This window comes from Myripristis murdjan, chromosome 3 (assembly GCF_902150065.1).
Source record: "Myripristis murdjan chromosome 3, fMyrMur1.1, whole genome shotgun sequence".
Lineage (NCBI taxonomy): Eukaryota > Metazoa > Chordata > Actinopteri > Holocentriformes > Holocentridae > Myripristis > Myripristis murdjan.
This window is the reverse complement of record NC_043982.1, coordinates 5,812,452-5,834,190: the sequence shown is the minus strand read 5'-3', so window position 1 is coordinate 5,834,190 and position 21,739 is coordinate 5,812,452. Positions and strand designations below refer to the sequence as shown.

General features: G+C 43.2%; 1 protein-coding gene across 1 annotated transcript; it reads right to left on the bottom strand.

Moving 5' to 3' along the window:
• Positions 1–1,052: 1,052 nt before the first annotated feature.
• On the bottom strand, positions 1,053–21,452 carry fes (FES proto-oncogene, tyrosine kinase). The gene is made up of 18 exons (XM_030075701.1): positions 21,150–21,452; positions 19,814–19,987; positions 18,446–18,542; positions 18,046–18,229; positions 16,072–16,209; positions 15,846–15,965; positions 15,424–15,546; positions 14,488–14,683; positions 13,474–13,557; positions 11,692–11,901; positions 10,875–10,997; positions 10,244–10,297; positions 9,917–10,035; positions 9,671–9,765; positions 8,602–8,725; positions 6,285–6,442; positions 5,985–6,107; positions 1,053–1,601 (listed from the first exon to the last, which is right to left on the bottom strand). Exons 1-18 carry the CDS (start codon positions 21,372–21,374, stop codon positions 1,459–1,461), a joined length of 2,490 nt encoding a protein of 829 aa, XP_029931561.1. The 5' UTR covers positions 21,375–21,452; the 3' UTR covers positions 1,053–1,458.
• Between the last annotated feature and the right edge of the window lie 287 nt (positions 21,453–21,739).

Here is a 21,739-nt window from a genome sequence, read left to right as displayed (position 1 = left end):
AGTGAAATCCAAAAGGCTGGGTGACAAACACCCGCCCTCAATGGCACGCTATGCAGGTACCTGAGACGCTCAGGCATTCAACAAAAATGAACGATGACCTGTCTATTTTTAACTAGGTGATTAGGAAAAAAATCAATAAATCATTTTTGGTTTTCTTAAGCAGGTCTTAAAAGAAGCACTTTCACGGGTAGTCTGTTACAAAAGCCGAGCAGCCACCATGAGAGGCTGCTGCACCTCTGCATTCCACTTTTCATGTTTGCATTCTTTCCGAGCTAAATCCTGAACTGGTGGAGATCCAAGACAGTAAGTTAATATGCCTTATCACTGAAATACGAAAGAGATTATTAGAGTAAATAATAGTTCTTACACTAATCCATATTAAATTCAACCTGAGCATAAACGTCACATTGTCTCAATAACAATCATCACTCCCCCGGTGCAAGATCGGTGCCAGTGAGGCAACGTTTTTCCGGTCTAGACAGCAGTCTTTGTGCATCACAGTACGGTAAACAGCTCACACCCACACGCTGGAGCTGCTAGTGGGAGTGTCAGTGTCACTCAGCTATGTCCTTGGTAAACTTTCGGTTCAGGTCAGGATTATCCTCTGAAATAACTTGAATTTGATGGTTTTCTGCTCTCTTCTCTGAGCGATAAATCATGCGCTGAGGCATGCGGAGTGATCAGATGGTAAACCTTGTCAGAGCATTTGGTTGCATGAATGATGAGTGCTTTTGGGGGAGACATTTGTTTTTGTATGGTGTGTGCTCATGATTGAATGAAGCAGTCACATTTCCTTTCCCTATGTACTTCTCAGCCAAGCAATTAAAGTTACTAGATGAAGCAATGACAAATTAAGCAAACAAGACCAACTGCAACAAGACAGCAGCCTGTTCCCTGCAGCCTGAGTGTGATTTTTGCGGGACATGTGCTGCAGGAAATACTTTATGCACCTGCACAAAGCAGGAAGTGATGGCTGCGCAGCACACACACACACACACACATTTTTCCACCGTGCTGTGCAGACCGCCCAGTGTGAGAGACCACATGTCCATCAGGTGCACATTTTTATTCACTTTATTCAAACAGTTGCAATTCTGCATTATTTGTGAGATTTGTTTGTTTAAATTACACATAAACAACAAAATAAGATGAGAAACTCCCCTGACTTCAACACACAACTCATATTTAGTGTACTTCTTCACTTAGTCCTACTCACACACATGCATTCAAAAGGTGTGAACAAATTTGAACTTTAGGTAAAAGACATAATTTCTCTCAAACCAGAAATATTAAGTAAAAGTAATGAACTGTCATTAAAACCAGTTAACCTGCTCCAGCTCTGTTTCTCTGTTTCAGTGGCCGTCTCTATAAAACACGGAGGTAACTTTACAAGCTAACTAACAGCCAAACGAGTGAACAGACAAACAAAAACAGGCACCTTCAATCAAAACAGCTGTCTTATGGGATTTTGTGGTGGATGGCACTGAGCTCAGCCTGGAGCTTTTTGAAAGACGGCCTGGTTGCGGCGTCATGCTGCCAGCAGCTGCACATGAGGCTGTAGATCTCTGCCGGGCAGTCTCTCGGAGCGGCCATGCGATAACCTGGAAGACATCGAGGAGAGCCAGGACTCACATCCAGTCTGTGTCTTTATACCGTGCAAGTGTTGTGATACATGTGGAGCACAGCAGAGGCGGCGTCAGAGTCACTTTACTGAGCAGAGGAGCGGCATTTTGTTTTGGTGGCATTTGTGCAGGAACACAGTGACAATGTGGAGGGGCACGATGGTGATAAAAAGACACTCAGTGGAGGCTGAGGCCAAGCTTATGGCTCCCTCTGGCAAAGCCTTTGTCACAGGACACGCCCCTCTCAGACTCCTCCAAGTCTATGCATGCAATGTTCACCCTCTCGTTTTATCCCTCAGCGGAATAGAAACCTTGGTGCTTTAATTAACAGCAACCTCCTTTTCAACAAGCACAGTAGATCTGTCACACAGTCCTGTTTTTTTTTCATCTTAGGAAAATCTCTGTGATCAAGCTGTTCCTATCTCCCAAAGTCCTTGAGACAGTTATTCATGCCTTTACTTCATTATGGCTCCAGCTAAAGTCCAAAATGCAGTTGCCAGGATCTCAACAGGTACTAAAAAACAAGAGCACATCACACCTATCCTTGTATCTTTGCACTGGCAGCCTGTTAAGTTAGGCCATGTGCACAAGGATTTTTGATAAAAACATGGTAAGTAGGCAGAGGAAGAGGCTGAGCTCCTCCTAAAAGTTGCAGATGAATACAAGTTATTGAAAATATCAGTCTCCAGAAAAAGTAGATAAAATATCTCAGCAGATAATGTGGTTTAATTCAAACACCCTAATAGGAGATGAATAGGTCTGACCCAAATGGCTTCAAGCTTCAAAGCTTCAATTGTTGCCAAGGTAATCGACGGCACAATTAGTGTTCCTATACTCCTTCTCCCCCCTTTTTACAGTGGACACTTCATTTTCCCGCAACATGAACAGATCCACCGCGGCTCGGCCGTAGTGCACCCACACTTGCGTCACAAAAAGTTCTTATGTTGGTGCTGTCTTCTTGGACCTAAAACGAGCTTTAGATACTGTTAACCACAACGTTCTTTTATCTAAATTAACATATTTTAATTTCTCTGAGCAAGCTCTCCACTGGATAAAATCATACTTGTCCTGTAGAAAGCAACGTGTTCGTGTTAATGACTCAAGGTCCCCTTTTTGTGAATGTCCAGTAGGGGTTCCCCAAGGCTCCACACTTGGTCCACTCCTGTTCACACTGTATATCAATGATCTACCAGACTTAAGTAAAAATGTTGATGTCCAGATGTATGCAGATGATGCTGTAATCTTTACACATGCTAAGAACTACCAAGTGATAGCATCCACACTTACATCTGCAATGGCTCACATTGATGACTGGCTTACTAAATCATGTCTCTACCTAAAGACCAAAAAAACAGTCTGTATGGTGGTGTATGAAACAAAACTCTACTCTGATGTATTCCTTAGAGGACAGGAGCTTGATATTGTTAATGAATTCAAGTATCTTGGAGTGATATGACTCAACCCTAACATTTAAAAATCATGTAAAAAAGGTGGCAAACAAGGTTAAATTCAATTTGCCGATTTTTAAACAAGTTAGGCCCTTTCTTGACACCAAAGCTGCCAAGATGTTCTTACATGCTATGATTTTCTCACACATTGAGTATTGTTTTATAAACTGGTCAGTGACTAGCATGACTACACTTAAAAGCATTGAATCACTCTTTAAGAAAGCTATAAAAATCTTTGATAAGCACTGTCATTTCATCATTGCAATATTTTAGAGAAAAATACATCTTTAAGCTTTGAGAATTTTAGAAATTTCAAGTATGCTTGTTCTGTGTATAAAGCAGGGGTCACCAATCATGTGCCATGGAGGGCCGAGAGGCTGCAGGTTTTCATTCCAACCAAGACCTCCACCAGGTGACTTCACTGATCACCTCACCTTGTATCAGAAAGGAGGAGCTAATCAATGAAATCACCTGGTGGAGGTCTTGGTTGGAATGAAAACCTGCAGCCTCTCGGCCCTCCATGGCACATGATTGGTGACCCCTGGTATAAAGTGTTACATAATCTTGCCCCTCCTCCGCTGCATGGCTTCTTTCAAAGACTTGAAAGCGGTGGTAGCACACGGGCTTTTGTAAAAGGGGACTGTGTGAAACCATCTAGACGTACTACTTTTGGACAAAACGTACTGTCAATAATAGGAAGTAAACTCTGGAATAGTTTTCCCCTCCCAGTAAGAGAGTGTCCTACTTAGAACACCTTAAAAACCCACTTAAAACAGTGGCTCCTGGTAAACCAGAGATGTACTCACTATTAACCACCACACATCTCATCATCCAAATTTAATGCAGCTAGATGTGGATGAATAATGTCCTTATCATCATCCTGTGTCTCCTTTCTTTTGTTTGTTTGTTTGTTTGTCTGTTTTGCTCTGGTTGATGTCTTTGTCTCTATGTTAGTCTTCATGTCACCTGCCTAGGAACTACAGATGAAAAGTAGCTGTTTTTACTAATTCTGGCATATTTACATGGGTGTATCTTTCACACAAATGTTCATGGATATGCATTGTCCCTATTAAATAAACCAATAAACAAATAAATAAAAGCTGTATGTGGAGTCCATTCTCTGGGTCCTGTCTTGATGGTAACACTAGATTTGCGAAACTCTCTCAAATCTTGCAACAGGAGACGTTTGCTGCTCCATAATATCAGCGTGCCAGTGTGTGCAACTGACAGGAGCCCAACCCCACTGACGGTTGATTACATGTAGGTTACCAGGTAAGTTATTAGCGTCGTGTTGTCTGTTCTCATCAGAACAAGATGCCCACTGAGTGCTTCAGGGCGAGAAACACCGCTCAGAGCTCCAGATAATTTATGTAAGACTGCCCTAGAGACCTCTCACTGATCACCCCTCATATATTCCACCATCGCCCCGACAAACTCACATCACATCCCCTCCAGACCCTTAGGTAGGACAGCTTAAGTCATTTTCTCATTTGGCTTTACTCCACCTGGCTTATGTGAGGAGTGTCGTCTGGATAGAGGAGCCTGTCTAGATGGTAACCCTAGATTTGCAAAACTCTTGCAGATCTAGGGTATACTCACACACTGTTGTGAGTGCGGTTAGGGTTGAGGTTGAGGTTAGGGCAGAGTGAAGTGCTACTGTGCTGAATCAGGTGTGCATGTGCAAGAGTGTGCGAGAGTTTTGCAAATCTCGGGTTACCATCTAGACACTAAATTGCTTTCATTCTACTAAAGAACGAAGCAGGACTACACCAAGAAGCTTTTCAGGGTAGGACTAATAGTGCTAACCAAATATAGATACTGTATATTTTTAGGTTCTTTTTTTTTAGTAATAAAAAAACGAAGGTTGTCCTCCGACAAAGGGGTTGGTGAGCATGCATAAAGAAGCAAAGTGGTGCCATTAGTGTTTTCAAATTGTTTCACTTTCACCTGTCCTCACAACAACAGGAACAACAACGCAGCTTTAAAACAAAAAAAAATTCCACTCTGGAGGGGGCTTTCTAAAAGCTGCATTACCGGTGACCATAAATCTGAATTTGTGTGGACAGAAGGTCAAGGAAAAGGTTGCATTTCCAAAAAAATTCATGTAGCCTTAGAGATGTTTTAAATTTTTTTCTAATCACCTTCAAAGCCTGGATGGGTTTTGGTCCACAGCTATATTTCTGACCTTTTAACTCGCCGTGTGCCGGCAGGAACCCTGCGGTTCTCAGACGCTGCTTGAAAGCTTCTGCTACTAAGAACCCAAACTTGGCAACAGCCCTCTGGAACAGATTAGGCTGGCTGCGTCTGTTTGTTCCTTTGAGTCTCTTCTTAAAACTCACTTTCATAGACGAGCCATCCTGAGCTCCTTTATCATATTATCTTCCCTCAAGGCTTGTTTGACTGTTTTTAGTGTTTCATTGTTTTATTTTATGTATTCAGATGGCACTATCATTCTTATTTCCTTTGACTGTTGACGCATTTTATGATGCTTGTTGTTGGTTGTTTTTATCCTGTGCAGCACTTTGACAACCTTGTTTGGAAAAAGTGCAGTATAGATAAAGTTTATTGTTGTTATTATAATTACATGGATGCATTTAGAAATTATGGCCCTGATTATGCTAAGCCCTGCCGACTACCATTCCCTCTTGAGGCTGAGTGGCTGGACAAGTTCATCACTTCCTCGCTTGCCCACAAACAACATTTTTGAGTTTTATGCAAATCAACCTGGTGCTTTTTGAGTTACCCTGCTGATAGACGGACCGATGGAAAGCAGTATGACTTAAGTTCCCCTTGAATACCACACAAACGGATGCTGCAAGACATGCCATAGACCACATATTTCTCTTTTCAATATTCTGTTGCTGTGTGCAAGGGTCAAACTTTTGAAATGATAGAGCACACCATGTTTCTGTACCTTTCTCCACCTCGTCCCGTGTCTGCTGGTTGTTCATGCTAGCGTAGGGAGTGACTCCCCGGGAGAAGGTCTCCCACAGCAGGATCCCAAAGCTCCACACGTCACTCTCTGTGGTATAACGACCTGGAAACACCAGGAGGGGGCAGCATTGGCAAAAACAGAGCTCTATTGTGACCATAAGCAACTCAGTGCAAAGGGCTACTGTAATTTCTTGCTGGGGTAGACACAAAGGAATGAACAAAACAGCGGGGAGAATTGTTTCTGGGTTGTGGCTGTAGGGCAGAGGCAGTCAGGGTGTACCGTAGTTCAGAGCTTCAGGGGCCGTCCATTTGACAGGGACCTGTTTGAGGCCCCCTGCGGCAGAGTACACACCATCTTCCTCCTCGCGGGACATCCCGAAGTCACTGATCTTCACGATTCTCTGATCTCCCACCAGACAGTTTCTGGCTGCGAGGTCTCTAAAGACACAGAATGAGACAGGGAGACAGAGGGAGGGAGGGAGAGAAAGAGAGAGAGAGAGAGAGAGAGAGATGTTGGAAGGAGGCAAATGGAAAAAATGCCAACGCAGAAGAAAACAACATGCATGTAACAAATGAGAGACAGCACAGGAAGGACAGACAGTACTGAGAAGAGAGTGAGCGAACAGAGGGAGCACAGGAGGAACAGACAGTTCTGAGAAGAAAGGCGTTCTTATCATGTCAGGGGTCCCTCCTGTCGCACCTCAGACGCCTCAACATGCAGCGTTACAGGTTTAGCAGCCAGCTCTGCTCTGTCCCTGCTGGGCAAATCATCCAGCGCTCCCCTAATGAATCACAGCCCAGAGACTCATGCATTCTCCAGGCTGCTGACAGCCTCCACTGAGGCCTGACGAAAGCACAGCCACTGAAGCAATCACTCCTACTGTATGAATCCTTGTCACTTCATTTCTTTTCACAAAAATGCCCTTAAAACTCACTGGAAACTCTTTCTCCGGATCTCTTTCTCCTGTAGATATTCAACAGAATGTCAGCTGACATTGCCAGGAGAATATTCATAAGCCACAAATGACATTTCAACATGTCAGTCAAGTGTCATCATCGGTCATAAAAACAGTTTCTCTGTTACACATGTGCTAAAACAGGCTCGGCATGAGGCCTCACCCAACCAGAACCCTCAGCTGAACCAAGTGGGCGGGTCTTTGCGGCTAATTGAACTTCTCCTGACCTCTTGTTGATATTTTACTTATATATCAATTGATATTCTGTTGAATATCTATGTTCTTCTGGTGTTATTGTGTTCTTCTGTTGGCTTTGATTATGATTTTACTCTACTGTGGGTCTTTGTTGTCTCTAGTGACTATTTTAATCATGGTTATTCATAACTTTTCATGTATATAAGGTACTACAAGTAATAGTAGTAGTAGTAGTTGCTGTCACTGGTCAGGAGCCATTTTTCTCTGAGCACTTTTACATCCAAAGTTGTGGAAAAACAGCAACAACTTGTCAATAAAAACCTAACCAGCCATCTTGATATGCACTGATGCATGATCTGACTTTCACTGAGCGTGACAGTGTGACTTCCATTCGGGTTGCGGTCCATTCAGCGGTTACGATGATTATGAATTATACTGCCAAGGCTGTTGAATTCATGGGTCGTGGTGCAATGCTAACTGAGGCGGGGGATGGCGTGGTTGAATACACAGTTTTTACTGACAAAGCCCAGCTGGTTGCCTTGGCTCAAGGAACATGGTGCTAACAAGGATGTGTTGCTTTTATTTTTCTTGGTCATGAAATCTTACGGTACGGCGTGCCTCTCTCTATATATTAGCTTTTTAGAACGGTGTTAAAAAGTTATAGGTTAGCCAATAGAACAAATGGCTCCAGCTGCCTGCTGAAGGGCATAAAAAGCAGCAGTTATGTAAGGCAACATTTTCAGTCCCCCCCAAAAAACCCTTGGAAATTCAAACATGGGGAAGTGCGACAGAGCAAGTGCACTGCGGTGTGGCAATTATGTAATGTACTTTGGGAAGTACAAGATAACCCAATGACAATGTGACATGTGAACTCCTGAAAGAGAAAGCATGTGCATGTGCTTGTTTTTTTTTCATTTTCACTAAATCACTGCAACGACCCATCCACTTCAGCACTGCACTGTTTCAGTTTGTGTTGTATGTGCATCCCCTGATGTGAAGTGCATGACGGCCTCTGATGCACAACGTATTTTGGAGAAATCTCAAAAATGAAGCACCATGTCATCTAATTGAAATAGATGTTCCACCGTGCACGGCTGCCAGTGTTCTGTCATTGCACTTCTATCACTGCCTGTGCATCTGTATTTATGACATTAGTTCTGAGTTTTATGAGTCAGCACACTGCAGGAGTTCTCCTCGCTCGCTTTAATACAATGTCTTTTATTTTCTATATGCCACTCTTTCATTTGCCGCCCTTTATCTCCTCAGGATCCCCAGCAGATAAGGCTGATATCTGCTTTGTCCCGAGCAGATAAATCTTTTCATCTGTCATTTATTCATGGGGCCTATTTATTTTGAATTCTTTATTTTAGTGTGCAGCTCCTGCTTCGACCAAAATCACTTTTTTTTCTCTCTTTTTATGACTCTGTGAACAGCTGATTGACTGACCTGTGGATGCACTTCTTGCTCTCCAGGTACTCCATGCCCGCTGCCACATTTTCTGCCATTTTCACCAACGTCTTAGTCTGGACATTTTGACCCTCACGGCGCAGGAAAGAGAGGAAATCACCACCTGTTTACGCGCACACACACATAAAAAAAACAACAACAAAAAAACAGAAAAAGCAGTCATCATACATGAAGCCTCAACAGGCAGATGTTTAAAATCAGGGGTAATTTTACTTATTTGACCAAGGAACTTGTTTCACATATCTTTGTGTCAAACAAAATGCATCTTGGTTTCTATATCTCCCTCTAGACACAGTGCACACGGCTTTCCCTCTGTCACTGCACTCACGTATTCACCATGTATTTTCCGTTTAAGGTCAAACAGAATTCAGAGTTACTTTGTGATCTGTGGCTGTGTTCCAATATGTCATTTAATTTTCTTTTTTGTGTTGAGATGATTTACTTGGGCCAGATTGGCTGATTGCTCTCCTGTGGGCGGGGCCTCAGGATCAGCTCTCAGCACCACAGGGCTTTGTAATGACAGGATTCAGGGTTACTTGATTGGAGATGGAGATTTTTGGATTTAAAGGATTAACGGGTATTAGCCAAGTTCTGCCCTGCATGCATTATTGCCTGTGTGTATGTACGTCCTTATGTCCAATTATACTGTTGCACCATGCTGTGCATTAGGCCTCAATGGGATGTTTTTCCTAATTTGGAAATTAGGAAAAATTCTTTTCAGAGAAAGAATAGAATATAAAATAGAAAGGAAATTTAAAAAAAAAAAAAAAGAATTTATGATTTTTATCCAGATTTTTCTTCTTACTGTGTAAAAACAATTCAGTTATAAATCACATTTTTTTCTTTGGTGATTTTTATTATTATTTTATTATTATTTATTATCAATATTTTGTCTGAGTTTTAGGTTGTTTTTTTTTTTTTTTTTTGAGGTGGAAATTTATGTTGTGGCAAACATAGCAGAACGTCATGTGCTGAAGCCTGGAGTCAACATGAAAAGATCAAACTGAATGAAAGTGATCCAAAATGGCAAAAAACTGAACATATTGACCTTGAACCAGCTCCATGATGATGTAGATGGGCTGTCTCTGCGTGCACACTCCTATCAGCTTCACAATGTTAGGATGATCGTACTGCTTCAGGATCCTGGAGCACATGAGGGGACGAGAGGAGGAGGACACCGTGCCAGGGGACAGGAGGAATAGGCTTCAGCAACAATAAAACACTGACTGACTCTAATCAGTGTGTCACAGTGTGTGCGTGTGCGTGTGTGTGTGTGTGTGCTGTGCACTCTAACCTGGCTTCCATCAGGAACCTGTTCTTGTGCTCTGGGGCCAGGTTCTCCTTACAGGCTTTTACTGCAACAGGAGTGTTGTCAGAGCGTAAACGGCCGCTGTACACTTCCCCAAAGTTACCCTGGGCGGTCAAAACACACACTAACTTTAGCCACAGTGTGTCCAAAGAACATTAAATACCCACCGGTGATTATTGTAAATGCATTTTCGGGAAAGCTGCCCAGAATGTTTAGGAAAAGAGTTGGAAAAAAATGGAGTGTTTTTGTTGCAGTGAGTGAATGAGCAGCTCGTCTCTAAAGGTTCAGTTAACAAATGTCAAGCTCCCCCACCTGTCCAATGATGCGTTCCAAGATAATGTCGCCATGTTCCATTACCCACTTGTCCTGCAAGGAGAAAAATGAAAGAGTGAGAGACAGAACGGTGCCGTGTGACGAGCCAGGGAGGACAGAGAGAAGGAGAGAGAGATGATTAGAGCACGGTTTGGTTTGCATTTGTCTGCGCGCTCATCTGTGGCTGCTGCCGCAGAGCCGCTGGGACTTTTAATATAAACACACCAGTGGTACAATATGAGGTTACACATTATGCTGCCTGAAAGTGCGTGCGACACGTGAGCCTCAGACCACATCAGATAACACACAGCAAAACACCAGGGACCAGAATAGAAGGAACGAAAGAACGAAAGAATGAAACAGAGAAAGAAAGAAAGAAAGAAAAGTAAAAAAAAAAAAAAAAAAAATCCTGGCACATAATGTCAAATATATAATCATAATACTCATAAATATAGCTTTCTGGAAATTTTCCCCATAGTTTTTGAGAATTTTCTGATAACTCTTTCTTTCCTTCTTATCATATAAGTATTTGCACATTTTTGGATCATTTCTTTCATATAATCAAAATCCCTTGTTCACACACAGAAAAAGGAGTGTGTGTGTGTGTGTAGGAGAATGGATGAAACACCACCTTGAGCACGGGTTTTTTAAGCACGATGTTGCTCCTCTTGGTGACGCACTGGCGTGAAGACACGAGATGATATATCAGCTGGGGGACACTGCTGAAGCCCTCTCCATCCAGCCGATACAGATTCTACTGACACGCCCGCATGCATGAACGACACGCACAGACACACACACACCCACACACGGAGGAGATAAACATCATAACATGATACAGGAAAAAAATCTGCCCCATCAGGAAATAACAGCCTGTCAATCAAAAAACCTGACAGGCACTATCTGTTTGCAAAAGGGCTCTATTGTTATCTCGTTTCCATAGCCACATTATTACACCTATTGATGTCCTTTTTTAAACTCAAGTTGACCTGACGGAGGTTGGCGTGGCCTGAAACGTTGCCATTACACTTATGAAGGTACCAAGTAGTATATAATATCCCAAAAATCGTGTGTGTTGCAGTATATAAATATATACATAATATAGCCAGTGTAATGCTGCTTGGGTTTCGCACAAAATCCCAAGGTAGAAAAGAGCAACCTTCCACTTATTTGCTCTCACAGCATCCTAATAGACTATATTTATGCGAAAAGGTGAGAGAAGCATATTAATATATCTCATTTGAATTTCAATATCATTGGTCTTCACCAGCACTGATACTATATCATGCTGGTGCCCACCCCTATAATGTTTTTATAGCACAATCTAAGTTCAAGCATGGTTCCAAACTTGCGCACACATTCTCGTAATGTAAAACACACAGCAATGTGACTAATGTACAATGTTACTGCACCATTGGTACTCTGTTCCATTAAGCTGATTGACTTACATCAGCCCTCTGAATGAGAAAGTGCCTACAAACACCAGCCCAGTGCACAGAGAGGACATACTCCTGCTTGCCCTGACTCTTTCGGACCAAGAAGTCTCCATCATTCCTCAGCAGCTCCTGCACCTCCAGTCTGGGAATGGCTCCGTGGTACCAGTCCTGCTGGCCCAGAGGACGCTCCACATCCGGCACTAAGGTGACAGCTGGAAGCGTCTGGAGTCCGAGAGAAAGAAAAAAAAAAACAGTTCTTTCACGTTGACATGAACGTAACAACGACTGAAAGTGATAAAGTTTGGATTTTAGAGAGATTCTACATCAATAACACGTTAAAGTCAGCCTCCCTCCTTGACCTAGAGGCATGATAGGGCTGGTGGGTCCTCTTTCGGCAATGCTGCTGTCACAGGACACACCCCTTTTAGCCAATCAGTGAGGAGAGTCGGTCAGTGCCTCCTTGACCCATGACCAAACTCCCTGCTGGATTTTGTGATGTCACATGCATGCATTTGGAAACTACAGCCCTATTTCTGCAAAGGCCCACACTTTTCAGCAGTGTGTGTTGTGACAGGACAAGCATCTTTCAACCAATGAGCTTGAAAAGTTGGTCATTGCAACCTTGATCTATGAGTAACATCCCTGCTGGGTTTGGTGATGTTACCTGGATGTGTTTAGAAACTATGGCCCAGCTTGTTCTAAGCCCCGCCGCCCCCCTGTTGGCATTATTTTAGTCATAAGACTTGCCTTTTTCAGCCAATCAGCATGGAAAGTCAGTCAGTGCTTCCTTGAGCCATGACCAGCTTCCTCGCTGGGTTTGGTGATATTGTGTGGATGTGTTTGGTAACTATGGCTTTGTTTGTTTGGCTTTGCTAAGCCCCACCTTTTGCCTTGCAGCCACTATCATACAAATCCATTCAGTACTTCTTGAGTTATCTTGCTGACTGATGGACAGGCAGGATATCCCCCCCCCCCCCCCCCCCCCCCCCCCCCCCCCCCCCCCCGGATGTGAACATTCAGCTAAAGATAGAAATGAACAACTTCTTGTTGCACACTCAGATGTAGCTTTTACAGAGACACTGATACAGGATATACAAACATTTCATGATTCTGACCAACTGAACATTTAGAAAATGACTGCACAAGGTCTTTGGCTCTTGAGAGATGATGTTTTGGGCAGCTGGGATATGTCTCTGTATGTGCTGCCAGGGATGATGAAGGGTTGAGGCGTAAACTGGCTGCCGGAGAACACAAGTAAACTTGATTTTAGGGCAGGCAGAATTTGAAACGTAGCAACTTAACCGTCTGGGTTGGCCTTCATGTGTCCCAGAGGGCCTGCGACAGCACAAGGACCCAAGACAGCTGAGCCTGGGAGAGGATATACTATCAAATTCTGGCCTTTCCACAGAAACAATGATGAATTGGGTGTTGTGTGATAAGCGATGACAGTGCACAGAAATGGGTACAACAGCTAAGGTGAGAAAGCATCCTTCAGCTGGACAAGCTGGGAGTCATTAGTGATTATGGCCCTGTAGTAGTGTCCTAGGTCCCAACAACCTTCATGTGTGCTGTTCAAGCAGCTGACCCTGACCTCTGACCTCCCAGTGGATGGGGGTATTCTGATTATTATCACTTAACTATTGTTTGAATTGATAATTATTGAAGAATATAAGTAAAGGAATCATCTTCCATTGCTTTATAACTAATGGGCTGTACACTACAACAGCACAACCATCAGCACTGGTGAAAACCACTGTAAAAGTAATTCTGCCTTGATTGTAATTTATTCATTACCTCAAATTTGGGTTTAAACAGGCCACTCAGATTGTTCATGATCCCATCGATGCGCAGGAGTTTGGAGCCATTCCTCTCCTGCTCCTGAAAAACACGAGCAGAGCGTACTGTACTTATAAGTAAGAACCTATAACAACTGACAAAGCATCAGCATGTTGTAGGAATTGAGCTCTGGTGAGATGAAGATGCACCTCTATTTATTATGGGCAAACTGTTAAAATAATTTTTATTGCAATGGCTGGCTCATAACTGAGCAAAAGTACCTTTATCGGGTTTATGTCTAAGAAGAAACTAAGAAGAATATACATGGAAACTGGTTCATTGTTGGTGAGGCTTGCCAACTGGTTGGTGAACAAGTTATTTTTGCTCTGACTATCGTAGGCATAGGTGCCAGTGCAAAAGCAAGTTTGGTAGGTATTTTTTCATACCTTTTATGTTGCTAATAGAAACTTTGCATTGTGTTTATTAATTGCACAAGGAAAGGCAGACAGGTTTAGAGGAAGTAGAAATGACAAGACTAGTGGACATCCCCATACCAAGGCTGGTCTGATGAGTTTATACAAACGTGACCTACATTTTTATCTGGCAGAATTAATAGTAGATCTAGGGATCATCATAAAACAATGCCCTAGAACAAAACTGAAGGAGAGAAGAAAAGTGTTGGGGAAGGTACTCAAAAGAGTAATCAAGTAAATTATATATATATAAATCCAACCATAAACCAGCAGACGGGAGGCAGACTGATGAGGACAAACTAGGCCTCAGTTCACATAATATTATCCCCGTTGAGAATCCTTTGCTCTCTAAAACAACAGGAACAGGAGGAGCCGGTGTATTTTGCCTGTTTCTGAGTGATCTTGGATGATCTTCTTGACAATCTGCCCACCCCTGTCACCACATGTTCCTCAAGAGCAGAAATGTACCCCCTTACAGTCCTTGTTACTGGGAAAAGTAATCTAAGTACAGCAATCTGAGTAAAAGTCATCTGAATACTCCCAACCCTGGAGAGCATACACTTGTGGTGCTGGTTGAAACTGATGTGCTGCCCTTGTCCAGTTGCAGGGCAGAGGGTGGGTCAGCAGCCCCCAGCTGGTCGAGCTTCTCTTTCAGCAGCAGTCTTTGAACCTCCAGCTTGGCTCTCATGCCCAGGGACAGTGCAACCTGCTGCCGGCACTCCTCTAGTGCATGTCTCTTGCTGAACTGGTATACCCTGGGAACAGCAGACAGTGGAAGTACAGTGTGATTCAATTTAGCCTGCAGAGGGCTGGGAATACATACACAGCAGTGCAACACCTGATGTTAGCATAATCCTGTCTGCCAAATGTGTCTCCATAGTATATTCTCCTGCAAAACCCAGTCAGTGAGTGAGAAAATCATCTTTTAATTGACTCCACAGTATGAGGATAAGAGGAACAGTGCACTACAGGTCTGAGTATGCTTTGCCAGAAACAACATTTCACACTGTCTGACACTTCCCCTTATGTAAACAGATTCTCTGCCACCAAACTGCAGAGGAAGCAATATATCAAATTAATATATCAGTGTTAATGGTCCAAGTGTTGTTTTAAAACCATGACTAAAGAGCAACATATTCTCAAGAAACACGCAACCCAACCACATAACACACCCCAGCTAACCCCTGAAGTTAGGAACTTGTTGCTAATTACACAGTTTCTAAATGTTGTACTAGTGCTTGTTCACAAACCGATGATTCCCACAGGACTCTGAACCTCTGATACATGAACCAGTGTAAAATAAATACAGCTCTGACTGTATCGCTGTATTGTAATTCACAAGGCACATTCAGGCACAGCTTCTGGAAACCACACTGGTTATATAGTCAATGGCCCGAGGGGAGCGACTGCCAGCATGCTTACTATTGACAATCATCCACTGCATCCTCTGAATACATCATCAGAGTATAAAGGCTTGTGTCTGCGGCTGGCTCACCTCTGGCCCCTTTTGACACCTTCCTTCCCTGCCTCCAGCTCCAGCTCCAGCTGTTCAACCGAGGCCTGCTGGGATCCCAGGACTCGGGCCAGTTCCAGCAACTCCTCCTCTACTGCAGTCAGTCTGGAACAACAGGATGGAGGGGGAGCATGGAGGGAAGTTGGGGAAGAAGTAGAAATGTCATTATCATGGGGAAAAAGCAAAAGGTGCAAACACGGTCAAAGAACATTTGAGAGACTAGTGTAGGATGAAAGGTTGTTTAAAGTCGAATAATGAAACTGGAGTTTATAGAAGGTTCAAGGTGAGTGTGGTGTGCTACTCATGAAAAGAAATACTAGATGAGACTGTATTGTATGTGTTTGTGTGTGCATGTGAAAGTTACGCACACACCATGGAGAAGGAGCAATCTCTGTTCTACTTACTTGTGCTGGATTGTCTCAAGCGTGAGGTCATTCAGTTCAAGCTCTCCAGGGTTTAGCTGCTCGGTGTCTTCCAGAAGACCAGAATCAAACTCTGCACAGGCAGGAATCTCCCCCACAGATCTGCACACAAACCACCCATTTATCGTTCACAGCACCACTGCTGTCTAATGAGTGCATTTATTGTGGTGTGGTTGTTATCTGAAAGGAGAACTGTGCCACTGTCTACCTGTTCTGCTGGGTGAAGCTGTCGTACTCTTTCTGAGGATCGATAGCAGTCAGAGCAGAAGTTATTTCCCTGTGGATACATACCACTTCATGGTGGACGAGAGTGGAAATGTCAAAATATTCCAGCAGGACCTCCTTCCTGTGTTCAGAGGTCAGGGATAATGTAACACAAAGATTGCACATATGGACAGGTTCAGTTATAGTCGTATTATACAGGAACTTATAGTGTAAATCTGAAGTTAGACTTCCTCTGTCTGTATGGGAAAAGCAATTAAATAATGATAGTACTGAGTAAAGGCAATCATGGAAAGGCAAGGTTCAGGCATTGGTTTATTGCAAACATTAGGCTAACACAAGAGAGTAAGTATGTACACTGCAGGCATTAACTCTAATTAAATGTAACATCAGCGGTAATTAAATGTTTGAAATCTCATTCTCTCTTCCATTTTCTCTCTCTTTCACACAACACAAGCTCAAAGTAACCCTGAGATGCTGGGGGTGTTACTGGGTACTTTTGGGGTGCTGTAAGGTGGTTTGCTAAGGTGTGTTAGGTGGTTGGCACAGCAACTCTAGATTTTGACAGAGTACTGCTTGCTTGGTGAAGATTTCTTATGCCATTTCTAGGGTGTTTCTAAGTAGATGCTAGAGTGTATTGGGTGGTTGTTACAGTGTTTGATGGTTAGCTAGGTGGTTGCTAGGGTTTCTTGAAGTACTTGCAAGGGTATACTAGGTGGTTGCAAGGTTGTTTGAGGGTGGCTGTTAGGGTGTGTTTCTAAGTAGTTGTTATGGTATACTAGGTGGTTGTTAGTGTGTTTTATGGTGGTTGCCAGGGTTAGCTAGGTGGTTGCTAAAGTGTCTTAAAGTACTTGCCGGGTATACTAGCTACCAGGGTGTCTGATGGTGTTTACTAAGGTCAGCTAGATGGTTGCAAGGGTGTTTATAGGAGGTATTAGTTGGTTGCTAGGAAATGCTAGATGTTTCCTAGGGTGTCTGATGGTGGTTGCTAGGGTTAGCTAGGTGGTTGCTAAGGTGTCTTGAAGTACTAGCTGTTTGGCAGGTGTTTGGAGGTGGTTGCTAAGGTGTGTTTCCAAGTACTTGCTAGGGTATACCAGGTGGTTGTTAGGGTGTTTGATGATGTTTGCAAGGGTTAGCTGGTTGCCAGGATGTTTCTAAGTATGCAAGGGTGTTCCTAGAATGTATTAGGTGGTTGTTAGATTACACTAAGTGGTTGCTAGGGTGTTTGCAGGTGGTTGTTAGAGTTAGCTAGGTGGTTGCTAAGGTGATTCACAGGGCTCTCAAGTTTTGAACTGAGTTCAGAGTGAGATTTTGGCGGTGGCAGCAGCAGGGGTGCGGTTTGGGGTGGGGACAGGCGGGGGCGTGGGGGGTCCTCTTCTGTAACTACTTCAACGAGCGTCTGCATCAATGTGTCAACTGACGTCTTCTGTAGTTACTTCAGCGAGCGCGTGAATCAATGTATTGTTGGAATCAGAATGTAACGTTGTTGTAGTGGGAATATCCAAATCTTACCCGGATACAGCAATGCTATTTTCTGATTGGCGGTTCGATAGCTATATTATTTTTATTTGACTAACTGGTGTGTGGCAGGGCCTTCTGAACTCTACCCAGGACTCACTTGATTCCTCTACCTGTTCCACTGTTATAAAAAAATAGCGGTGCAACTTGGTGGGCGTTATCCTGGTTATCCTTGCATGAGAAATACAAGGTGTGGTGTGTGAGCGTGTGAACGGGTTGAAATGCGTGTGTCTCACGCCCAATGTGTGAGACTTGAGAACTTTTGTGATTCATTTGTGTGATTAATGCATGAACACACACTCTCACACACACACACACACACACAGAGAGAGAGAGAGAGAGTGAGAGAGACACACACACACAGAGAGAGAGAGAGAGAGAGAGAGAGAGAGAGAGAGAGAGAGAGAGATCCCTTCTTGCCACTCTAACAGAGCTGACTTACAGTAAAAGCACCATCTCCTGCTGGAGGGTCTGAAGTGCGCTGAGTAGGGCAGGCTGGATCTGGCTATAGTGGTGCTGATGGTACACTTGGGCTGCTCGTGCAGACAGCACATACTCATTATGCAACTCATGGAGTCTGAGTGTGGCCTTCACATATCGCTCTTTTGCCTTGTCACGGTCCCTATCTACACAAATACATACACATACACAAGCAGCAAGGAGATAAACAAATGGTGTCATGACTGAAATGCACATAAGATTTAAACCATTTGAAAAATTATACAAACAAGTGAAGACAGCATAGATGGCCAGGCCACTGTGGCAGGCCATCAGAGCGAGAGTAACTTTTTTTTTTTTTTTTTTTTTTTTTTTAGAGAAGTGAGATATATAGGAGTTCACACCTTTACAAGCCTCATGGTACTTCCTCTTTGCCTGTGATGTGTCCCTCACAGCTTGCTTGTAGTTGTTCTTTAACCTTTCCAGCTCTGTCTGGGTCACCTGAGTACATAGCAAGAGGACAGTCAAGCAAGAGTAAGCTGTATGAAGCACAGACGCACATCAGGCAGTCAGGAGAGGTCACAAAGCAACAGGTTCTGTAAAAGATGGATGGTCACAGTGCAATGCCAGATCGCTGCAGTTCTCATTGCTATTATAACAGAAATGGAAAACCTGGTTAACAAACACAGAAACATACTCATAGGAGAGTGTGGGTGACATTTCTGTGGTTAGAAACAGCTGCTTGTCAGTTTTTCCTCTAAATGTTAGCCCTACATGTCAACAGATGAGCAAGTGTCCCACTAAAAAGGAACTTATACCCACCACTCAGTGGCTGTCAAAACATCAAGTTGTATATATATATATATATATATATATATATATATATATATATATATACAAAAAACCAAAGTGCTAAACTGTGCAGCAAAGGAAAACCTTTCTCTCTACCCAGGAAATAAGCGACCCGCCTGCCAGATTGCCATATTATAAACCAATATGCATCACTGAAAATGAACACATCATTCGCCTGACATAATTGGGTAATAAAAAACCATGGGGAGCACCCAACTGTACAAGATAGCATCAAAATGCATTTGGTTACCAAACCTGTTTCCAGTCTATTGAGTTTAATTTCATTTGACTGCAGTCTGATAATAAAGCCCTCATTGCAGTGTTGTTTTTCAAAAAAGGGCAGCTAGTAGATGAAATACTTCAGAAGATCACTAAATAGATAGCACTTTTGAGTCTATTAAAAGTTTCCTGCTAAAGTCATGTTACAATACAACCAAAATGGATTTAGCCCACATTACTCTATAAATAACAATCTCTTACTGTCCATTCTGGGTGCATACTGAGATTTCCCTAAAAAAATAAAAAATTAAATGAAAATTAAAATTAAGAAAAGAATTAAACGTTCAAAAACAACCAAGTTAGTGGCGATGTAAATGAGCACTGGAGTGGTGCAGAGTGATTTTTGAGCACTATTATAAAATGGGTGAAATTTTTACAAAGGCTGACACATAGAAAGTAGATTTTTCAGGGACATCACGTCTGCCCATGGCCAGATAAAATGGGCACCCAGTAAATGTTGTTCCAAAGTGGATTATAGCTTTAAGCAATACAGGCTACAGTGAGCAACAACAGGACTATCCGTGGGCAGTTTAAAAACAGCGGTCAATTGCTCTGTCAATACCCAGTTGATCTGTGACAAAGCGACATGTGTATTGATGCATACTGCTGGCTGATAGTGTTTGTGTGTTTGTGTCACACACCTTGGTGAGCTCCTGGCTCAGCAGGCTCCACTGCTCTGCATAGGTCTTGCGGAGTTGCTGCTTGTCTCTAATGAGAAGTGTCAGTTTGCTCACAGGACCGTTCAGCAAATCCTCCGAGCGCTTCCTCATCACCTGACTCAGACACTCTGTCTGAAACACCAGCGCACCCCACGACTGGCAAAAACCAAGGGGCAGCGAAAAAGTTATTAAATGGAAGCAATGCTAAACTTATTCCCTCTGGTGGAGGGCTCACTGCATGGGTGGAAGACGGTCTCACTAAAAAATGTAAAGTGCAAGTCTCCTTCGAAACAGTCCAAGGTACATTGTGGTGTTTGTGCAAAGTTTAAATGCTTTTATTTTATATGGCAGTATGTATTTCAAATGACCAACACAAACCTGTTGGCCAAAAACAAGAAAGTGATGCATTATCAGTGGAAGAGAGAGAGAAGGAGGAGGGAAGAGAAAGGGGAGCGGAGGGAGAGATGGAGGAGGGGGGCAAACCTAAATGTTAAAGAGGTGAGATTTAATGTGGCTGCTGAGTCGAGGTGGACCCAATCCTTTCCAGATACACACATGATAAATGTACCACTGTTCCATATATTAAAATACAACCTTTTCATTATTCCTAAAGTCATATTTTACAAAAAGGGAAACAACTCTGTCATGACTGAGAGTGGGGTATTTTGTTGCTTTCACTTGTACAATCCAAAAGCTCTCACGTTGGAGTTGTCTTTTTAAGCCGTCAGCTTCTCTAATGCCCTTTTCAACAACTTTTCAACACCGTGACTTTCAGTGTATTAAGGTTGCCATGGACATAATGTGATGCCATGTGTGGATGGCATTTTGATGTTCTGCCACTGCTCTGTACTTTGTGTAGTCCACCTTGTGAGGGCCTCATTGCATGAGTGAAGTATGGTCTCAGCTAAAAATGTAAAGTGCCAGCCTCTTTCAAAACAGCCCCAGGCACACTGCAGTGTAAAATGCCTGTATGATGCTATGAAGCTTTTACAAGGCAGAGAAAGCCCAGTACACCTCAAGTATCCAAAGAGCAACAGCACTTCTACTCTGTTGTCTTAATGTAATAAACTGCCTGATCTCCAAAGGAAACAAGGGTTAGATTAGGGTTAGGGTTAGGTTATGGATAAGATGAATTTCTAAAACATTGTAGCTCTGAAGCTGAATTCATTAAAACTGGACAAAATGTCAGGACAGTGTTGACTTATACCAGTGTGTTGCATTGGGATGGTTTCACTATAGTTTCTCTTAACAAATAAATAAATACCACAAACAAATTGATCATGAGATAATGATTCAGCAGCAGTCTGATGAGCCTCACCTTGTTCAGTTGGCTGATATAATCCAGTCCTCCACCGGGCTGAGGCCTGTCCAGTCTCTCCACCATGACAGCCATCTGGTGCAGCTGCACAGAAAACTCCCGCTCGCTCTTGGCTCGCTGACCCATCCACTTCTTCATTACTTCCATCAGATGAAGCTCTGAGTCCAGCAGCCGCATGAGAGCTGCGTGTGCTTGAGGGCACCGGAGGTCCTCCCCAAAGCCCATCTCTGTGCTGCTAAGCAGAGCTGAGGTGGAACTGACACAACGCCACTGGAGCTAGGGCTTCCTCGCAGCAGTAATCCCTATTCAGTCCAGAACAGTAACCTGGAGTTTTTAAGCAACTGTGGATAACTGCAAGCTATTTCTGAGTGACCATAGAAACTGAGAAGTGGTTTCATTTCCCTTTGAACAAAAAGAAAGTAGTTGACATGAAGCAGTACTTCCTTATATGCTCATAAATGTGATGTTGGTAGGGCGACGGCTTTAGAGGTACAATAATGCTGCAGTGGTGGCGTCAGAAAGCCAAAGTGACAAACTGCTGTAACCATAACAAGACACCTTGAGAAAGCAAAGCCCCCACCTACCTGCCC